The sequence below is a fragment of the Colletes latitarsis genome, chromosome 10 (assembly GCF_051014445.1).
Source record: "Colletes latitarsis isolate SP2378_abdomen chromosome 10, iyColLati1, whole genome shotgun sequence".
Taxonomy (NCBI): domain Eukaryota; kingdom Metazoa; phylum Arthropoda; class Insecta; order Hymenoptera; family Colletidae; genus Colletes; species Colletes latitarsis.
Genome location: NC_135143.1, coordinates 12,276,538 through 12,297,772, shown reverse-complemented (window position 1 = coordinate 12,297,772; position 21,235 = coordinate 12,276,538). Strand labels below are relative to the sequence as shown.

The window sequence follows — 21,235 nt, the reverse complement described above, 5'->3', positions numbered from 1 at the left end:
CTCGGTCGAGGGATGTCTGAACATTTTAAGATCCATTCGCTGCACGAAGGACGAGAAGGAATAGATTTTGTTATACACTTTTTAACTTTCCGTGTGTGCCACTCTCTTGCCTTCGGAGAGTATCAAAGATGAATTTCGCTGGTTTCTGAATGAAGTTACAGAGAGTTGGAAGGGAGCCCAATGGTTTCGAGACTCAAGGCTTCCGCGAGTCTTTCGAATCGCAAACAAAAATTTTCCCGTTAATTGATTAGTAACTTTCCCTTTTCTGGAAGCCTAGATACAAGATATATTACGAATTGCAAAGCTAGAATTCACTTTAAAAATTGCGTAAAAATTGATTGCGTGTTTAAAATATTTCTTGAAATATGTTTTGAATTTCTTCTAATAGAAGATTATCAGAATCGATGCTCGAAAGTGCAATAAATCGAGAAACCAACAAGGCAGGTTTGTTAACCGCCACTTAAAGTCTAATAAGTTATTTAAAACGTAAAGTTACAAAAGGAATATAAAATGTATTGATCAGTGTTGCAAAACCGTAGCGCGGAAGGGGCACGTAAATTACAAAAAATATACGTTAGAAACTCAAGAAATTTTATTCCACTCGCACGGAGCAATGGCTTTCATGGAATAACGAAAATATAAAATACGAAGGAAGTTTCGATCTTCACGATACTTTATTTGCTGTACATTGTATGTACTATAGTCGACTGAAATGAGTAGTATCTGGAAAAGCAAGATATTCTTAAAATTGAGCAGGTAATTTAAGAAATTGGGCGAGAATCCTGTTATCCACGTACGGGTGACGTGGCGAACGTAGAAGAATTCACGGACACGGAACGGTGGTTGGTTTAACAAAACATAGCGAAATATAGAATCACAATTAAAAAAAAAGAGTATCCTTCAGTGCCAGAGGATACGTTTCTAGTTTGAAGCCTCGAGAGGGGCATAATTTTAAAAGGACACACGATAGATACCAAAGAGGGTACACCTGAAGCAGTCCTCGGGAACGAAAGTTGACGCGTTAAGCCCGCCCTATCCATGACAATTTGCTCGTCGCTGGCACGCGTACGTCGGATCGACGCAGTTTGCACCGATCGTTACAGAGACAGGGAAATTCCGTCCCCAGAAGCGGCGTCGGTTCGCGTCTCGACGTCGGTGGCGAAAAAAATCTCCGAGTTACTCCGGATTATCGAACAAACGACGGCCCCCGAATCCGGTCGCAGCGGAATTCTTAATGCAGCCGGACGCACGCTACCCTCCCGTTCGCCGAGTGCCGCATAGAGTGACACAGCACGCATCTATGCAGGCGTCGACACGATCGAGCACCGAATGGAAAACTCTTTCCCATCGGCGACACGCGACGAATCGACTCTGCTCGTCCAGCTCGAACACGAACACGGACTCACCCGCTACGACGAGGCAGGTCAGCAGCAGTCCGAGTCTCCAATCCATGACGATCCCTGGTGGTTCGCCGATCGCGCTTTCTCACTTTCGGAACGAAACGGTTCACGGACTCACTGGCACCGATTACTGTCACAGCGGAAACGCGGTTCACACAGAGATCGAGAGAGGCGGTCGCGCTTAAAAAAGTGTCCGAATCGTAGGCGAGAGCGGTTCTCGCGGGACGAAGCAGCGCAGGTAAGAACCGAGAGCACCTTGTCGCGACTGGAAAGGGAGGAGACGACGGTGGGCCACGGGGCTGAAGAGGTCTGCGGGACTCCCCTTGACCTCTCCCTCTCACGAGTAGTCGCACGCGTGACGATCGCGCGAGAGGCACGCGTCGCGAGGAAACAGCCGCTGCCGGCCAGGCATTTGGGCAGAACCGTGTATGCCGCGCGGCGATCGCGTGTCGAAGTGCGCTCGCAGTCAGCTAATGCCGCCCTCTCGCAGTTTCACCCCCTTCCTCGCCCCCACCAACGCTCTGACTCTTGGCCCCTGCGCCCCCGCCACTCGAACAGCCTCTCCCCTCCCGGCGCTCTTCGTTACGCTGACGCGCGTCGGGAGAGCCACCGACGTCGTACGTTCGCACGAACGACCACGGAAACGACCGAACGACTGCTGCGGGAGTTGCGCCCCCACCACTCCACCCCCTACGACCACCTGGTGGCGGATCAGGGCCGGACGCCCTCCAACCGGTTCCCCCTCGAAAATTCGCCACGCGAGCCGTTAACCACCGATTTCGACCAAACTTGACAGAAAGGCCCCCGATCGCACGATATTTCGACCCACGTCGTTTTGCAGGGGGATTGCAGGTCTATATTTGGTGACTTATTGAGTGACCCGCAAGAAACAATAATCAACACTGGATGTAGAGTAATTATGATTTATACGTTTAATTAGTTCAATCGTAAAACAACATAAAGATTTATGCATTTATTTTACACTACGATCTACTACTCGCCAGCGATACCGATTTCACATCTATCCGTTTTCGTCGCCAGGTCGTTATCAACTGACGCTCTTCTCTGTTTACTTTGGCGTTATTCCGTTGCTGTACCATTCCCATCAAGTACGGGTCTCCACACATACCGGACGTGGTTTTTGATATTCGGTAATCTAAGTAAATTTTAGGGTTTTATCTAGTCTCGAAATAAACGGTTACGAAGTCGATATAATTATGCGTTGTGAATGATTTTACGATCGTAGAAGCATTTCAACGTTGAACAAGTACTATGATTAACTATGACGAACTGTGATTGAAAGAAAGAACCTTTGGCATTTTCCGCGCAGAGAGAAGGATTCAGATCCACCGGGCACGTGGTTAATTTTCATCCCTCGAGCACGAGTACCAACCGACGTGTAAAATACACGTGTATAGTGTCGAATCTATCCGTGCACCACCGAGTCTCATCAAAATCGGAGATTGTCAATTGGGTAATGTTCCTTGCAAGTCGGACGCGAGGAAACGCGAACCACGGTCGGAGTCGAGGTGCATCCCCCTCGAGATTCTCTTTGGCTTTCAGCCGTAGTCGGTCACGTGGTACAACGTGATGCTTTCAGAAGAAAAGGTACGTCCGAACATGTAAAATTTAACGCAGAGTTTGTACGGAATTTTCCCAACCGACCGTAATATGTTTTACGAGCGACGATAAGGGAAAATGTAACGCGAAATAAAAGATTTTAGAATTTAATAGCCACGGAGGTATTATAATTATTTAAGAAGATGGGCTCTTTATTTCCACGCGATATTCTTGTTATTTCGAAATGTAAAACGATCGTCGGAAGTGCAGAAATTCCCTCGTTCGAACGGTCGTGTCTTCCCATTAATTCGGACAATGGGGGTGGTTGCAGTGTATTCTTCGCGAATCACCTTCTGCACGAACCACAATTTATGGCACAATGCCCCGCGCGATTAAGCTTCTACCGCGTAGAAATAAATAATTATACAAATAACGCGATCACCGGTGGAGATTTCCTTGAAACTCGTTCGCGAACTAGCTCGACTGGTATTTGAAAGGGGATGGTTACGCGGTAGGGGTTGAAACGGAGACGCTGGGTATTTCTTTTGGAATTTTCCTGCCGCACGACCGAAAGGGAAAGCAGTAAATAGAGGCGGGCCGGTGGTAATGATTGTGCAAGTGAAAAGAGCGGTACTAATTAAGGGGTGGAACGTAATCGCACCTTTTTCTTCCTAATGACTTTATTGTTTTCCTTGCAACCGGTTGTTTTCTGACTTTTTCTTCCCAGAGACGGAGTGGACGGCCAGGCAAATCGGAGGGATTTTGAGTCCTTATTGTCGAGGTTTCTTCCCCCCCCCCACCCCCCACCCTCGCCTCGAGGCCAGCGGAGAAGAATGTTGTAACAATTACGTCGGTCAGTATTTAAAACGTCCTGGTTCCAGAACGCGGAGACAAGAAATTTCTACGCGAAAGAGGAACATTTCTTTCAACGGCCTTTTATTTATCCACCAACAAGTGCGCAGCTCTTGATGAGTTAATTGGATTCTTGTTGCGGACGAAAATTAAAACGGAGAAATTATAGAGCCGGGTTACGACCCTCGACAATCTTTTCCCGCGTTTTCTTGCTTCGCAGTATCCCCGGGAACTCGACGTTTCTTTTCACTCGCGTTCGAAGATCTTGAAAGACCGAACTCGCAAAGGTCAAAAGCAACCCTTAAATTTCTATTCCCGCTGTACTTTCTTTTCCGCACACCTCTCGGAGCCCTCGAGTTCAGCATTTTCATTCATGGACGTCCGAAGAAAAGCGAGGGAAATTCTCTTTTTACCGAATCTTTCTACGCTTCCATCCTTCGATAAACTCGGAATCCTAAAAACGAAAGAATCTCCGTCGCGACGTGTCCCAGAAAAATATTAGTCGTTCCGCTCCCGTGGTTTCGTTTATTTTTAGAACGGGAGAATTTTTGGTGCTTTCGTCTCGTTATTGGAAACAATTATAGATTTCGACGTACTCTATTTTCCGAAATTTTCTTTCGTTCTGACACGGGAACGACGTTCAATGCGAAAAATACGACGAGCGTTTAACGACAGCTACAGCAATATTCGATTAACGGTGCACTTAAATTTTTGGAACAAATAGAAACTATTTCTATAAAATAATAAACGACCGACGGCTGAATGAGGCTGCAGTAAAAACAAAAGAGTGTAATAAAACAGCTCAACTACTTACAAGACTTGTTAGAGCTACTTAAAACAGGCAGCCAGAAATTTTTCCGAGCCAGAAGTAAAAACTTCTTTCGCGTTTCTCTCGGAAACTGTATTTTTTTTTTAAATATTCCGATGTCTCCAGAATTTCTATAAAAACAAAATTGAAACTAAATAGTAATATACGAAATGTCGAGAATGATAACCATTAACCAACATTTTCTGTTTAGAGTGGAAATAAACGTAGGCGGTGAATTCGAAATCGCGGTTAAAAGGATGAAAAATAGCGAAATCTGAAGAAGACAGGAAAACGTGCGTGACTGGAAACAAAGCTCGTGTCAGCGTGAATAGGCGTGTCGAGCAAAGTAGACGATTTGAAGTGCACTTTTAATATTTGCTACGAAGTGGAGCACTGTTTACAGCCGATAGAAATTTTTTTCAAATCGACTGTTGCTCGTTTCTTCTTTCGAATTCGCGGAAAAACGTATCGATTCGCGAAGACCGTGAGAAAGTTGCGTAAAACGGTCTCCCGACCGCGTTTAATCTGAAGGCTGCACGGTATCGGGGAAGGAAGAACGGGCCAGATAAACGCGTAAACAAACGGAATCGCGTTAAACTGTGGAACCGCAATAACAAGCTGTTGCAGTTATCGTCGCGTGTGCATGCAATTATGACCGCATGGGGGGTTGCACTAGCCGTACCGTTTCGTGATTGCACTATCGGTGCACGTTCAACTGCGTGCACGCAAAAGACGTCCTCCAGCAATTTTCAGGCGAAAAAAAGACTCGTCGAAACAAGTCAAACTCGTCGAGAGAGCGTCCAGAAACGATAACGTAAATTTTTCGCAATTTTTCCATCCGCAAGTTGTACGGCCCCGCGAGCCAATTTGGGGGCAAATCAACAAAATTGATGAATCAAAATCTCTGAATTAATAGCTGGTGACGCATTCTGATTTGTTTTCTTCTTGTACAATATAATGTGCTCTGTAGGTACTGCAAGCACTTTTACTTTGAAAGAAATTTAAAAAAAACCACGAGTACTTTAACGTCTGAAGAGACTCGAGCGTTCGTAATCAAACGAGGTTAAACACTCAGATTTTGTAATCCTCGACGAAAGTATCGCCTCACTTTTTCTGAAAGAATATTTACACTCGAGAATGGAATCTGTTTTTTTTTATCGTGAGATTTCTCTATGCATGTCGCGATTTTGTAACTTGTAATTATAACGCGAATGTCGTGTAACGTTCTAAATACAGAGAAACCCAAAAATATAGCTCTAGATAAATAAAAATATTCGAGACGACGTTCTGTTAAGTGTCGCGTAATAAAGACCCTTTTAAAAATGAATTATTGTTTAATTGGTACTTGCGAGTGATGGATAGCCTAGTAATGATATGCGGTGGCGACTTATTTGCATTTTAAATAAATGAACCACGTTCGTCAACAACCCTCGGGTTCTTAAATTTGCTTGCGAGATTAAACTTTGAACAAAAGGGGAATACAATCAGGCAAAAATATCGATGTAAGCTCGTCGAATACTGAAAATAATCGAAAAAGGAAAGAAACTGGGAACAAATACTTGTGAATCTCGATCGACGAAATTGAAGATAAAACGGGGATTAATTTACAGAGGTTTTATACGCTCGTACAAAATAAAATTTCACGTTGAAAATACAATGTTTCCCACAATGAAAACGTTACTTGCATTGTACGTTGGTTATAACAATATTGATCCAGTAACTAGAATGTTCAGTTCTGAAAATTTACACTACATCGATCTAGTCCACAAATTACCTAATTAATTGACCAAATTCATTCAATTGTTTGCTCCGTTAAACATGTAACGTAGGGCTTGTCTCGTCGATTTCCATTAAATAAAATACAAAAATCTATTACACTTATTGCGCGAAACATATCCGAAGTTCAATCGCCCCGAGTGCTCCTGTAATTGAACATTCTATTATCCGTACAGAATATGTCTTTACAGAATATGCGTTATTAAAACGTTTTCCCATAATGGTGCAGATTAATTATTTTAAGAATTCGGTGTGAATAATAGAGAGATTAAAGTAGAAATTGCAACGGAGAAATTATACCGAAGTATAATTGCGATTATGAACCGTAATTTAGATTTGTCGATCGGAATATTTTAAGAAGGTTATTTCATTATTGCATACTAGCGCGAGTTAAATTCGAACGAATTAATCAGAAATTAATTCAGTTCCCGTAAACTCAGAAAAATTAACCAGTTTCTCGGAAAAAGAAACACGCGAAAATGCTTTGATATTTACGTTGTTTAATGAAATTGACTTTTTTACGCTCGTAGAGCTAATATTTACAAAACGTTCAATGTCAAGAGAGCTTGTCGAAAAAAACGATGTACTGCATCATTCAAGCGTTAAATATAAAATAAAACGACAAAATCAAGCATTCCATTTTCCGGGAAATATTTCAATCCGATCAGCCGATGTTTAAATATAAACAGTTCCTGTAAAGATAATCCGAAAATCTGTTTCATACTAACAGCTGGGGGATATTTTTCGAAAGCGGAATATCCTTTGGCGGAATCTCGTCTAAAATTCGCGATAGATCGCAAACCCCTGAAAATAATCGATAAGCAAAAGGTACTAAAAAAAATGTCCCTTTAAATCTCGGTTGAAACATTTTCCCCAGGACCGATAGAAACGAAGCGAGGAAAAAATATAAAATAAAAATAAACGCGCGGGATTGCGCGACACCTGAGTCCCGGCAGCCGCCCGCGTCCCGACGCGTCCCCCTCTGAAAAATCGTGTGTTCCCGGCCGGGGTATCGTGGGCGGACGCTGTTCAAAGAGGTTGAAAATTGATTAAAGTCGAGCCAGAAATCGAGGAGGGTGCGATTTTTCAGCCGGTCGCCGAGACGCGGAACAATGTGTCGCTATTTCGGCTGAAAAGCAACGAAGGAATTGACGCGATAAATCTCGGACGGATGTTCGCAGGGGTGGTCGGAGCGTGCCAGGATCTCGACGTTGCCCGCACCTAGGACACGCGCTTGCGCCAGGACATCGTCCTGCGTTTCCACGTCCTCCGCAAAAACGCCTGCCTTCCATTAGCGGTGCGCCGCGAATATTATTTAACCGCTCCATTACCGGCGCCGCGTCACCCCTTCTTCGGAACCGACAATTTCAATCGAACGTAAATCTCTTCATTTTTCGTCCACTTTGGATTCGATTCAATAAGAAATTTTACGTTTGAATGGCATTATATTATATTAACACTAAACCTACCGACGCTTCATGTATACTCATTCCTACTAAGACTCTTTTACGAGGCAACGTACTTCTAATTTTTACATTATATGTATAGAAAGCTGTGTTTTAAAGTTGATTTGTAAAATAAGCATGCATTTTAAAAATCTATTCGTAGTTAAAAAATACTAGCTAGTACTTGCGCAACTGTAGTCAAATTTAAATTCACTTTCAATTAAATAAACAATTTACAATCTAGTTTTACCGCACACCAGTCACACGATCAGTAGGAATTGCCGAAACTTCTTTAGGTAAATAGCGTCAATATAAATATGAAAATAAATATGGAAGACAGCATAAATTATAAAAGTAGTTATATTCATTTGATAGAGGATAAAATACCCTTTAAAATGAGCGTTTGTACAAGGTAATAGCATAATTAGTTTCGGAGATATAGTGATTTTAGTTTCAAGTCGATGCGGTGGCTAGTTTCGGAGATACGAGGGTCCAAAGCGTTTGTTTACGTTTCATTCAGATCAATGGACTCGCGCGCGTGACAATAGTAAACAGTGCGTAGTAAATTCTTGGAAATACTACTACTTCCTAGTCACGTGACTGTCTCGACTCACGCGCGACAAGGAGGTACGACGCGACGCGTCAGACGGAGACAGAGATAGTCAAATTAAGAAAAATACCCTTTTATATAAATTACGATATCTCCGAAACGGTAAGTCGGATCATCAAAAACCAAAAACCATTTTAAAGGGGAAGCTTTACCGCCGCAAACAGCAGCTCAATAATGGATAAAACACTAGTAACTTTGGAACTGCACGCATCTGAAGTTTTAGTATTTTTAATATGCGTGAATAGAGTTTCTCAAGACGGAGGGCGGAATTTAAAAAATTACCTCTTTATTTAAATTACGATATCTCCAAAACGGAAAGTCGGATTGACATAAACCAAAAACCATTTCAAAGGTGAAGCTTTCCCACTTCTAATGATGGCTCAATTATGCATAAAACACTAGTAGTTTCGAAACTGCGTGTTTATAAAGTTTAACCACTTTTAATACGCGTTGTTAGACTGTTTCAAAACACTGGAAACTGAAGATTCTCTTCTATCATCTCTAATGTTTATAACGTAAATAATTCAACCGATCATTTGACCGATCGTGGTAAATATATATGGTAGATATATTGTAAAATAAAATAATCATCACCAGATCTTCTGTGGTTTTCAGTTTATTTCAATTCCACGTTGGAAAACTTTCAGGGAACTCGAGGTAATATGGACACGAAATTTTTATATATACTAGCGTCCATAAACCACCGGGACATTTTGCTCGTTCATCTTGGAAAATGCAAATTAAGGTACAATTTTCTGAAGCGACCGTTGTTGCATTTATTCGTTTCAAGTTTCTGCAGTCAATTTTATAACATGTAAAATCGAAATAAATACGCGATAAATTGAAGTTGTACGAGGCAGCAAATTTGAAAGTTTAAAATCAAATAACAAAAAGACACTAAAAAATAATTATCTACAGAACTCGAACGAGGCTGATACGCTCATAATTTAAACTTTTTATACAATACGAGTTACATTTCCTGTACAATGTTACCAATAATCATGTGCCCTTACTAGAGCAATGTTGTGAACTAGCATTCAGCGTGCAGTTTTAGAGAAAACAATGCAGAGTAAACGCTACGACTGTTATTTATTTGCAATCCATCTACCTGTCAATCTAGCTACAATACACTCCGCGAACACGAATGAGAGGGGCACTTTAAATCGGCAGAAAAATAGCGAAATTCGAGGTCCGAGCAATCCGTGGAAAAAGTAACCGAACAATTTCGAGAAAATTATCCTGTATCTCGAAATGCTACGAAGCCTTAATTTTAAAAATATTTTCAATGCGTTTCGAAGGTTCGTAAGTTCGGCTCCTTTCGAACGAATCTACACGCTTTCTCCGACAACCCAGTGAAAAGAAATCTTGATGGAAAAGTATGTCGAAGACACGCACGCGTCTTCCGTGCAAGGTTTTATCAATTTGTCACTCGTAGAGGGGGTGTATTTTCAAATTCTCGAAAAATCTACTTAGTCCGCACATGGCCCAGCATCGAAACGACCGGAAATGTTAATTATTCGCGGTGGGGCAGCAGAAAGCAGGTAAATTGCTCGACGCAAACGCTTATCCCGTGGCGGTGAACGCGAAAGGGGGCCAACGGCGGGCCGCGTGGCGATTCTTTCGAGGTAATTACATTTTCTTTTTTTTTAATTCAACCGCACGCTCCCCCATTGTGTTCTCACGTGCATGCGGGTATAAATAAGATAACTGTATACAATGCACTTTACGCGTCGGTTATTCTTCCGTCGGGAACATTAAACGGCCATTGCTGTTACTCTATCGAGAAACTACTCCGGTTAATTCCGCTACCGGAAAAATATGTTTCAACCCTCGAAAAGAATTATTCCACCTACAGAAACGGACCGAATCTGTGAAGCCTTAGCTGAAACCTCGAATACAAACCCCAAACCTCAATCTCATATTTTTATATTCAACTCCATTTCGCGTCTGTTGGATCGGTGAGATCGATATTGGTCTACTCGCTTTATGTTTATAGGAATGTGTTACGCGACGCTAGAGCCCCTGGCGGTGATTTTTGCTTTTTGATCGTTATTGTCTTTGACGCCATACAGATGCGTGCAATGCGTGATACTCAATGTATTATTAAAGTACATATACAGGGTGTTCAGCCACCCCTGGGAAAAATTTTAATGGGAGATTCTAGAGGCCAAAATAAGACGAAAATCAAGAATACCAATTTGTTGATGAAAGCTTCGTTAAACAGTTATTAACGTTTAAAGTTCCGACAGTACTGAATTTTTTTCTCGAAAATGCGCAAGATTTCGGGGGTATGTCTATTCACCAAAAATGATTGTAATTGAACCCCGCAACCGAAAATAATTTTTTCAGAATGATTTGAAACTTTTCATTTTCGCCGAAAAATTTAGGCATCTACCCCCTGTCGATTTTTCTTAAAAACTCCTTTTTCATTTTTAGTAACTTTGTTTGACGCCCTACAGAAAAGTTGTCTAATACTTTTTTGTAGGTACCCATGAGCTCTACTTCAGAAAAAAGTTTCATTGAAATATATTCACAATTGTAGGAGTTATGGCTGTTTGAAAATTGGACCATTTTTATGGGGTTTTTCTCATTTTGCGGGGTCAAGGACCAACTTTTCGAATATTTTTGCGATTTGTACATATTCTCCACCAAAATACGCGTAGTTTGCTTTTTTAAACATTAAAATCGTCCAATCCGTTCAGAAGTTATGACGTTTTAAAGATTCGCACGAAAATTCGGGCAGACATTTCTGGCCAGAAATTATATTTTCAGTAAGGAATTTTTTTCTCGAAACTGAGTAGGATTTCGGGGGTGTGTCTGTTGACCAAAAATGCTTGCAATTGACCCCTGCAACTAAAAATAATTTTTCCAAGACGATTCGAAAGTCTTTTTTTTCACCCAAAACTTTCAGCACTCACTCGAATTTTTTTCTCGAAAGTGGGTAAAATTTCGGAAGTATGTGTATTCACCAAAAATGATTGTAATTGACCCCCGTAACCGAAAATAATTTTTTCAGAATGATTTGAAATTTTTGAATTTAATTGTTAATAATTTTTTAACTAAACTCCATCAACAAATTGGTATTCTTGATTTTCGTCTTATTTTGGCCTCTAAAATCCTCTATTAAAATTTTTCCCAGGGGTGGCCGAACACCCTATGTAGTATATTCTCCATACAGTGAAAAAGGATTTTCCTGACAGCGTCGAAATTAAATATCGCGCGCGAGTAAACGATCGTACAGAATCGTCCATAAAACTAAAATAACTCGTACACGCTTTCTTTAACTCGAGTATCTGGAATGGAAATCAAGTGGACCTCTAATTTAATATACGTTTAACAAAATTAAACACCGGTTCTCCGAAGAAATCTACAAAAGCCCCCTTGTTTCTCGCGAACCCTTAATCGTTTTCGAGTATCGCTCCTTCATTGACTTTGTATCGCTGCTCCCCGGAGTTTGACCCCTTTCGGTTACTTCGTACGACAAGCAAGGGGATAACTACAGGTGTAGTCTCAACTACCACCCGCAGAGGGTGACGTCGTCGAGTGGAATTTCGAACAACTTGTCCGACCAATTAATCAGAATTAACGAGGATTCGGTGCACGTCCAGAGCAGAGGATCCAAAATATTGTCTCCCCGCGAAAGAATCTGAATCGATTTAACCCTCAGCGTAATCGTCGGATCTGAAACTAACCGCGAAACAGTTTCGATCGGATCGAGGAGGAATACAGCAATTCGAATAACGCGTCCGTTCGATTAAATCTGATTAACGAGGTTCCGGTAGCCCTCGATCGAACAGCAAGCATTCGTCTCTATTCTCGTACTCCCGAACGAGATCTTTTTACGTTTGGTACGTGGAATACAACATTTTTAAGAGAATGCAGAACGCGGTACAACTCGAGTGTCTCGTCCCTGTCTAATAAATTAAACTCGGCTTAATTCGGTTAAATTTGTCGTCCCTGGCTTCCCTCGTTCCCAAACGAACTTTACGCGAAAGAAATTCCACGATGGTTGGAGAACAATAAATTTTATATAATTTTTCCGAGCGCACGAATGTAAAATTGATGATAGAAAAACAGAATAGTTATATTGGAAAAGGGGGGACGTTAACGGATATGGCCCAGGGCCACCCTTGTACCCTTCAGCCAACTTTGATGGTATACAAATATGTTTTATGTTCAGAGCATTATTATCCTATGTCAATAAATATTCATCAAATATTATTATCCTATGCCAATTCATCAGATAATCGTACATGTTACCTAGATATCATATTTTCGTGAGAAATTATTTAAATTATAATTGACAACGAAAACAGAGACTGCGGGTTACTAATATTCTGCCTTGAAAAGCTGGGATAATTATTTTGGAAATTCTGGTTGCACGTAAATTAACGTGCCCGTTTTCGTAATTGATTCGTAAGCTCAGGCCCTCACGAGATCGCGTAATCATTATTTAGAGACGATTATAAAGGAGGAAATTCAATTTTAAATACAATTTTAAATGCAACTTCCGATTTCTTTCTATCGAGAAATTAATATTCCAAGACACGGTTTCGACATTCTTCCTCCCACGGCAGTGTTCGATCGAAGAGGACTTATAAACTTCATCCTGGAAGATCGTAATCACGATTCCAGGGGATAGCTCGAAGAAATAACGGGATCTGAATCGTAAGGGGTGATATATACGATAAATTTCGCGCGATATTCCAACGAAGACATACACGGGACACGGGTTTATCCAGGGGCGAAACGAGAAACGCACGCGCGAGGATGAAGCTCTTTTGCACGCGTACAACTCCCACCTTTCGCCCACCCACCCCTGCGAGAACACACGCGGAGAGGACGTTGAATTTTTTTTCTGGCCCCGGGGGCGAAAATAAAATAAAATAAAAAGCCCGAACCTGTCCGTCTCGGTGAACAAAATTGCCGAGCATTAATCTTTTTATCGCAAGGCATAAATGTTTGTAATGGTGACAAACGTTCGCGGAGAAAAGTTTCTGCTTTTAATAAAGCTATACTTTTTCCCACGAAACGAGTTCGACGATCGACCATACAAATATTTCCCGCGCTTTAAACGATATTCGACCGCCAAACGTCCAAAAACACCAAGGTTAACGCACGCAATTTTTTTTAATTCCTTAATTCAAATTTTTAGTTTTTAAAAAACGTCGGATGCGTTTCGATATAAATTCCAATGAGAATTAAATTTCGTATAAAGCTCGTTTATAAATTGAACCAATTCTTGCGCGAGCTTTAAGGGCAAGCAAAATTAATTTGATAAAATTACTCGTCGGAATATTTACAATTGGAATAACGAAATAATTTACTGGCGAACTTTATCAAAGTCTAACTTCCTGTTGTTGGGTAATTCGTTATTATAGAAATGTGGTTTGTAATGTAGATGTATTAATTCCATGCAATTAAATAAATTAAACGTGTTTGTTAATACGAGACTGTAAGGGTCGGCGCACAGAAGGCGAGGCTTTTACTGTGCGTATTTAATGAATTATTTCGCATACTTGTATTAATTACTCCAGCAGTTATCAAAACGCTCGGACTTCATTTTCATCGCGATCAAACGACAATTGCGATTATTCTGACTCCAATTTCTGTGCCTTTGCATTCTCCAATTTTAGTCGATACTGATTTATTCAATAATCAATCATAGTGGAGATTTGGTACTTATGGCAGCAATTTCAATAATGGTAGTTGCAACGGCTAGTCCATTTGAATGTAATAAGCAGAATGTCCCATTTCCATAAATTTCGAGGATTTTTCGTGGATTTCGACACTCGTTTCTCGAAAGAAAAATACTGACAGTATCAAATTTGCAAAAGACTGTTGCAAAAAACAAGCACAACCAAATCCTTCAATAAATTTGGATTCTCAAACGTGCAGTCTTTCAAAATCTCTGTTCCATCGTGTTTTGTTCTCGCGACTAATAAAGAGTTATTGCTCCCGTAAACGTACTAGTTAAAAAATGTACGAGTTTCGGTTCACAGTTTGCTCGCGAAACTATATGTATCTGGTTGAAACCGAGACCACGAACTTTACTTTCAAGAAATTTAATGTTGCTCTTCGCGCGATAAATATGGTGATTCTGGTAAATGGGTCTTCGCTATAGCTCTGTTCCGTGGCAATGATAAAAAAATATCTCTCGAGAAGAATTTTGTGTGGCGTAATTACCTCTATTATCCTATAACACCACCCCTTTTCTCAAACGTTCAAAGGAAATACCTGATTTTTAACACGCGTATGTATTCCCTTGCACTCTCAAGGAACAATTACTCTTGATAGTATACTTTCAGTTGTCTATCGGTACAAAACGCTCTATTTTTCAGAGAATTCCGCAAGAAAGAGATGTTTCCTAAAATACTGAGTTTTCGATGTCCAAAGAATCGATTTCGTGTGAAGTGAGATTAGTATGCGGTGACAGAATCAATGCATTCAATATCGTTGCTATGATTCTTCCACTCCTGAGGTATTCCGCATTGCCTATAAGAACTCGAACGATCGGTTTATTAAAAAGAAATTTGTTTCGACTTTGTTTGTTGCCGCGATTCGTCCCCGATGGGCGAGGGTGGTGTGTGCAGGGAGGGAACTTCGTCAAACTCCATTCCCCCCGCACCGTTCGAGCGAAAAGTTAGCGGGGACAAAAAGAAGCGGCTCCTGCGCCGTGGTGGACTTAATGAGAAACAATTGAGTTAAGGCGAGTTATTTTAAGCGGAAAAGTTGGCGCCGAAAAGCAGAGCCGAGCAAACCGACGACGGGAGGCGGTGCCCTCCGGTTAACTCGAACAAAAATAAAAAAAATAAACCCCCTACCACCGTACGCGAACGGCGTTAATCGATCGATCGACCGGACGAACGGTCGGACACTCGGTTGGCCGCGATCAAACTCCACGAAATTAACGGGAAGTTCGTGCGCGCGTGTAGTCCGCGGCCTCGTGTTTCCCTAATGGACGGTTAACTTCCCCGGGACGGCTAATTGAGTTACGAGCGGTGCAAAGGGACACGGGATTCGACGCGGTGCCACCAAGAACGCGCCCTTAGAAATTTTCATCGAACCTTGGACCTCGTTTTTCCGGGGACATCCGTTGTTCCAAGCTTTCTTCCAGCCATTGCGTCGCGCTCAGAAACGTCCTTGATTTACTTCTACCAAGGGAGATTCTTTTATAAACGAAATATACGTCAAATAGGAAACACAGCAAAATCTCGTTTTATGTATCTAAACGAATTGTTAAAAACCAAAGCTCTGAGCTCGATTTTAGTGTCGAGGAGGAACTTCGAAGCGTCGAAAATGGGTCCGAAAATAGACTTTGTAATCCCCGGGCTATTAAATAATAAGTAACCCGTAAAAGGAACGCCGCGTCGGATAGCATCCCCTAGCGAAATCCGTGTAACGAAAGGGCGCGCGACATCCCGCGAGTTTAAGTACTCGAAAGTTCAACGTTTCGCGAAATCCATGAAATTTTCAACGCTCCGTACAACGGTACCCGTTCCCCCGGAAAGCATCCCCGGGTTTATCGCGACGAGATTTCGCCGGTGAATTTTTCAACGTTACAAGTTAAACTAATTACGCGTCGCTTGGAAACTGTCGACGAGCAGTTCGTCCGTGTCGAAGTTCGACTAACGGACCAGTTAGGTTATTTAAAATCACCGGGACGCTCGGAATCGGTGACACGCGCTTATTTATCGAACATTTCCCGAAATCAATCGGCCGTTTACGCTCGCATTAATTGACATCTAATTGTTAAGCAATAATTAACGTTTTATTCACGGACAACGCCGGGGCTTCCACGACCCCCTCTTCGTCGAGTGGCGGCGCAACACGTGGAAACAGGCCGAGCAACAATAGCCCCCCGGTGTTAATTAATCGAGCTTGTTTCGTTTATTCGATAAACATTTGTCGAATCGATGGCCGATCCTTGCACCGTAGTCGCGCTAAATCAATCGTGCCCCTGATATTCATAAGTGATAACAATAGGGTATTTATCGTCTGAACGTTTAGGCGTTCCCGTGGATTCTACGACTGGGAGTGTAAATGACAAGTGTTTCCCGGATCTAACGATTGTTGTAGAATTTAGTTGGATATTCTACGGCTACAAGGCACGAAGAACCATCTAGTTTCATTTTTTTTATATACAGTTTACTTCTCACTACTTCTATACTATAATGGTGATTTGCTATAAATGAGGAGAAACTTTTGTTTATTGTGGAATTTTTTCTAGTTATATTTAGCACATGTTCATTACAACTGTATGTTACTTCTCCACTTATGAAGTAGTTTTGTCTTGTTCCCTTGGTTTTTATTTCATTTTACTTTATTTTTTTTATTTGGAAAAAGCGGTCCACCCATCCCGGTACTGGAAGCTTAACGTCGATGATCGGACAAGAAACACTGTTTCCAACACGATTGTTGGTAAGTTTTATTTCTAATTTATTCAAATATAAACCCTTAACTATCTCAATGGTTTATACCAGTTTCAAAAACAACGGCTTAAAATTCACAAGAAATCAATTGAGACGAGACATTAACCCAAAGTGAATTGCTTAACTATGAATTTTTGTTCTGTTTAATTCACGTTTAGTCTCATTCCTCTAATCATCCAGAGAGCTGGATCTCAAATAGTTAAAATAATCTTGCAAGAGTTATTATTACCCGAGCCCAGAAATGTAATGAGAACGAAAGATAAGTATTCCTGACGTTTGTCCGGATTACAACGAATAATTTGATTTCTCACCGAACGACAAGAGTCCGAAAATGGAGGCTACGAGCCTCTCGAGCTGTCGTTTAATTAGCCCTTGCGGGGGTCAAGATTTTCGAGGGTCGAGGGGTCGCGGATAATGACAAACGACGAAGATACTTTTCGCGAAACGATCGGGGAAGCCAGCTGGCGGAACGTGTCGTGCATCGATAGCGTAACGATCGCGTGCTCATTATCCTGGCGGGCCAATGGGACCGTGTGTTGAGCATTCCAGCCACCGACTGAACTCCATATTTATGCCAGCGGCTGGCCATATGCGTTTAAATACCTTGCCACGCGTATACGATCGCGTGTACATGTATCCGCTATCAAAACGCGACACTCCGAATTTCTCTCTACGTGACCAGCCCCTATAAACAGGCTGTTACCCCCCTCCAAACTGCTACAGGGGATTCGATTTTTTTCCCCCCCGGAGACCACGTCGAGAACCAGCGGGGTCGAGTCCAACGCAACATTTCAACAGGCTCTAATAATAAACAACTTAGAAAATAATATAATGTTTAAATTTTGGAAAGGTTTCGACATAAGGAAATTTTGTAACTTCTATACGAGGTGAACCAACATCTTGATCACCTTGTATATCTCGTAATTAGTAAATAATAAATAATTAATCGTTGTTATTTCTCAAATAATGTTACAACGATGAAATTAGAAAATGCCTCGTTACGAACGCGATCGCTAGTTTTATTTATACCCTTCTATTCTGAAAATGCCAACCACTGGTATCGAATTCGATACTTTGACCTTAATTGTTTTTCCGCGCGACATTTCGTTGATCAATGTTAGTCCTGATAAATAAATTTCGCGACGCTCGCTACACACCTCGACCGTTCCTAATTCGAAAAATACTCCATCAAGTTATTCCCTGCGAGTTCACGAATTCAATAACGTTTTACGTCCGATAGGGACCGATGCCGGGGAATATCAGAAAATGTTCGCGGCGGTATAGATACGATATTTTCCTTGGGAGGGAAGAATCTTCGCGGTGATGGCTGAAACTTTTTCAGGCTCCAACAAACTTCCTTCAAAGCGGCCTTCCATGATAAAATAAGCGACTCTGGCCCGAAACGATGTTTCGTGTTTATTTCGGCGATGGGGGAAGCGATTGTATAACCAAACATTTTTATTGTTAGTAAAACTTGCCAAACGCGAACCTAATATTTTCTATCTCGTCGATAAATAGACGCTTCGTACGAATTTTAAGATGGCCGCTTCTGGTGAACGTTCGTCAACAGTCGAGCACCTTAGGCTAGATTTCGTTTGTACGTAAGTGGCTAGGGTTTTTAAACGCGTTTCAGTGACTCCAAGAGTACTTCGAGGATCCTTTTGCTGCGACGCAATACTTAATAACGTCCATTGCCCGTATATGGGCGCAGGTCGATTGAAAACGGCCCTTCTCTTCTCTCTCTACCTCCCGTTGCCTCTATTTCCTACCCCCGTTTAGGCGTGCATCTCCTGGAACCCGCATTTCGTACAATTACCCAGAAGGTCCGTTCATTCCATTTGAAAGATTGAAATTTTTCGTAGACTCCTCGACATACCGTCTCGAGACGGAAACGGATCAACGATAACCGCCGTCCGTTTCGAGCGGGGAATTTTCTTGCCGTACGTTTGGTACCGCGTCGCGACCTTTATGCATAATTTTCTGGCCCGAAGTAAATTTAAATATTAATTCTCCGAGTGAGACGTTAAAGAAAAGAACTACTAGCCATCAATTATCTGAAAACAGAATGTTGATTTCTCAGACGATTTCACGTATTTGTTTGACTCAATTTTAATCGATCCTATTTAGATTAACAAGGTTAGATCTCGATTAGATTCATTTTTCCACCATTTGAAATAAGTACTTGGGTTTCGATTCGATCTAGTACCAGGTTACGTGTTCTTCTTTACCAGTTCGCGGATTTATTCGATCTTGGCATTCAGTATCCATCAAAGGAGGATCTCTTCCATAAGAGGAACGAAATCTTGTATGGGTGCATAGCAAGAACATTCTGAATAATACGCGCGTAGAAACTTGAGAATATTGCTGTCGTCGGCGTCATCCGATTTCTCGGTAGCATTTTTGATCCAAGCGTTCGAATTACGAAATTTATACCCCTGAACTATCGTACGGTCGAAACTGCGCGAAACATGGTCCGTTAGCGCGGACACGGTAACGTAATCGACGAGCAAATAAAAAGTTTCACACGTTCGTCCGTCGAGCGGTGACTGGATCGACAAATATTATCAAATGAACATAATTGAACGAAGAATCTTGATAATTATAAATAGGCTTTCACTCGCGTCAAGCACGAGATAAACAATTTTTTAAAGCGAAACAACGATTTATTTCTTTGATTTGAAATGTGCAGTGCTATAAAATAAAACAGTAAGTATATATATATATATATGTTTTTATTCCGAGAAGAACGGTGAGGAAAAAAAGAAATGATATTCGCGGGAAAATAGGGACGGGGGAGGACGCGGTTGCGTCGTTAAAGAGGAACAAAGCGTGTCCCGCGATCGATACCGCGATTCCTCGATTGAATCTGAACGACAGCCCTGTGACATCGCAGTTTTTCTCCAGGTAACACCGTTACAGGCTTAAAAGCGGAGCTACCTTTCTCATCGCCACCCCCTCGTCGTTCACTTCGCGAAGATAGATTTCCGTCTCTTCCGGGGGTGGGCAAAGAGGGTGCGGACTCAAACGTAATTACTCTACGGGACTCGTGTCTCTGCTTTGCTCATCGACGAACAGAGAAAAATCTTATCCCGATCGGTCCGCTAACGAGCAAAGCGAAACTCCGTGAAGTCCAGCCGATCCTTCCTTCTCCCGGTTCCCGTCCTCCGCAACTCCCCTTCCGCCCCCTTTTCCTTTCCCCCTGGCCAGGGGCTCCAAACAAAAGGGGAACCGTTAACAAAAGTTGACGCAAGAAGAAAAGGAGGAGGATGAACCCGTCGGTACGTACGCGGGACGAAGAGGGACACAGAGTGGGCCGGGAGTGAATGAAAAGAGACAAAGGGAAGAGAGACAGGGTGCAGGGTCCGGTCTAGGTGGCTGCATTTTCCGTCGGGAAGACACGGTAGAAGTGGGTCATCTCGGGGAGAAGTTCGTAAAAGCGTAAAATGCAAAAGTAAAACGACCAGGAGGCGAATATGACAGGGTGGGTAGTAACGACCGGGGGGGCGGGCCGGGGGGGGGGGGGGGAGGTAGCGTCGGCTGAGGGCCGATGGAAGGGATGCTGGGAAAGCCGGCGCTGATGTATACTTCGAGATGATTTGCATAAAGTTTCCCCGGCGATCCCAGGGAGACCGGCGAGGACGAATGCAACAACAACGCAAGAGAGCTACGAGACGCTCGAGGAGGCGGGGGGTCGAAGGAGGCGGCGGTGGTTGCTGGAAAACGCCGGTGGGGAATCCAACGGAGGGGGGAACGGGGCGTCCAAACGCCTACGCGAGTCCCGTTTTTCGCGTCGTTGATTTTCGAACTATCGATCATCATCCGCTTTAGTCCGCCCGCCGCCGCCCGTGCATCTGTCGTTATTGAAATCCGCGCTCGTTTGTCTTCCCGTACTGAGTAATTACCGGAGCCCTGTCGATGCGTTTCGTTTCTATGTGCCTCCAACTCCCCACTTTCTTTTTTTCATACCAATCGCGTATTCGGAAAAATTATTTCCACCTCCTCTCCAGCCCTCTGCGTTCTCGCGGTCGGGACGGACGCTGCTACGTCGTCGCGAGGAACGGTCTTCGAAGATGGATTTCCGATCGTCGACGATGCTTCAGACCGTCCGTGGTACATACCGGGTGTAAATCCGTGGGAACTCAACCGAAACAAATAATCGTTTGCTACTTTAAATATATAGGGATGATCGGGATAGGGTCGAAGTAATTTTGATCGGACTTTCTGATTCGAAGGAGGATTCAGACGGTATCGAGCCATTCGCGTGGGTGGTTATTCTTCCTTAGGGGTTGCAACAACATTCTGTAATTCGATTTTTATGTGTGCCGTTGAATCATCTTGGAGGCATTTTAATC

General features: G+C 42.4%; 1 protein-coding gene across 2 annotated transcripts in view; it reads right to left on the bottom strand.

The window, feature by feature from the left end:
- The window catches only part of LOC143347236 (cell adhesion molecule 2-like), a 99,256-nt gene that overhangs the window by 58,567 nt on the left and 19,454 nt on the right, over window positions 1–21,235 (bottom strand). The window contains exon 1 of one of the 2 annotated variants that reach the window (XM_076776252.1): window positions 1,407–1,853. The exons of the other annotated variant lie outside the window; for it this stretch is intronic. Coding sequence (XP_076632367.1) covers window positions 1,407–1,452 — 46 coding nt within the window. The 5' untranslated portion in view covers window positions 1,453–1,853. Of the gene's footprint in view, window positions 1–1,406; window positions 1,854–21,235 lie in introns of those variants that run through there. 2 annotated transcript variants of the gene reach the window in all.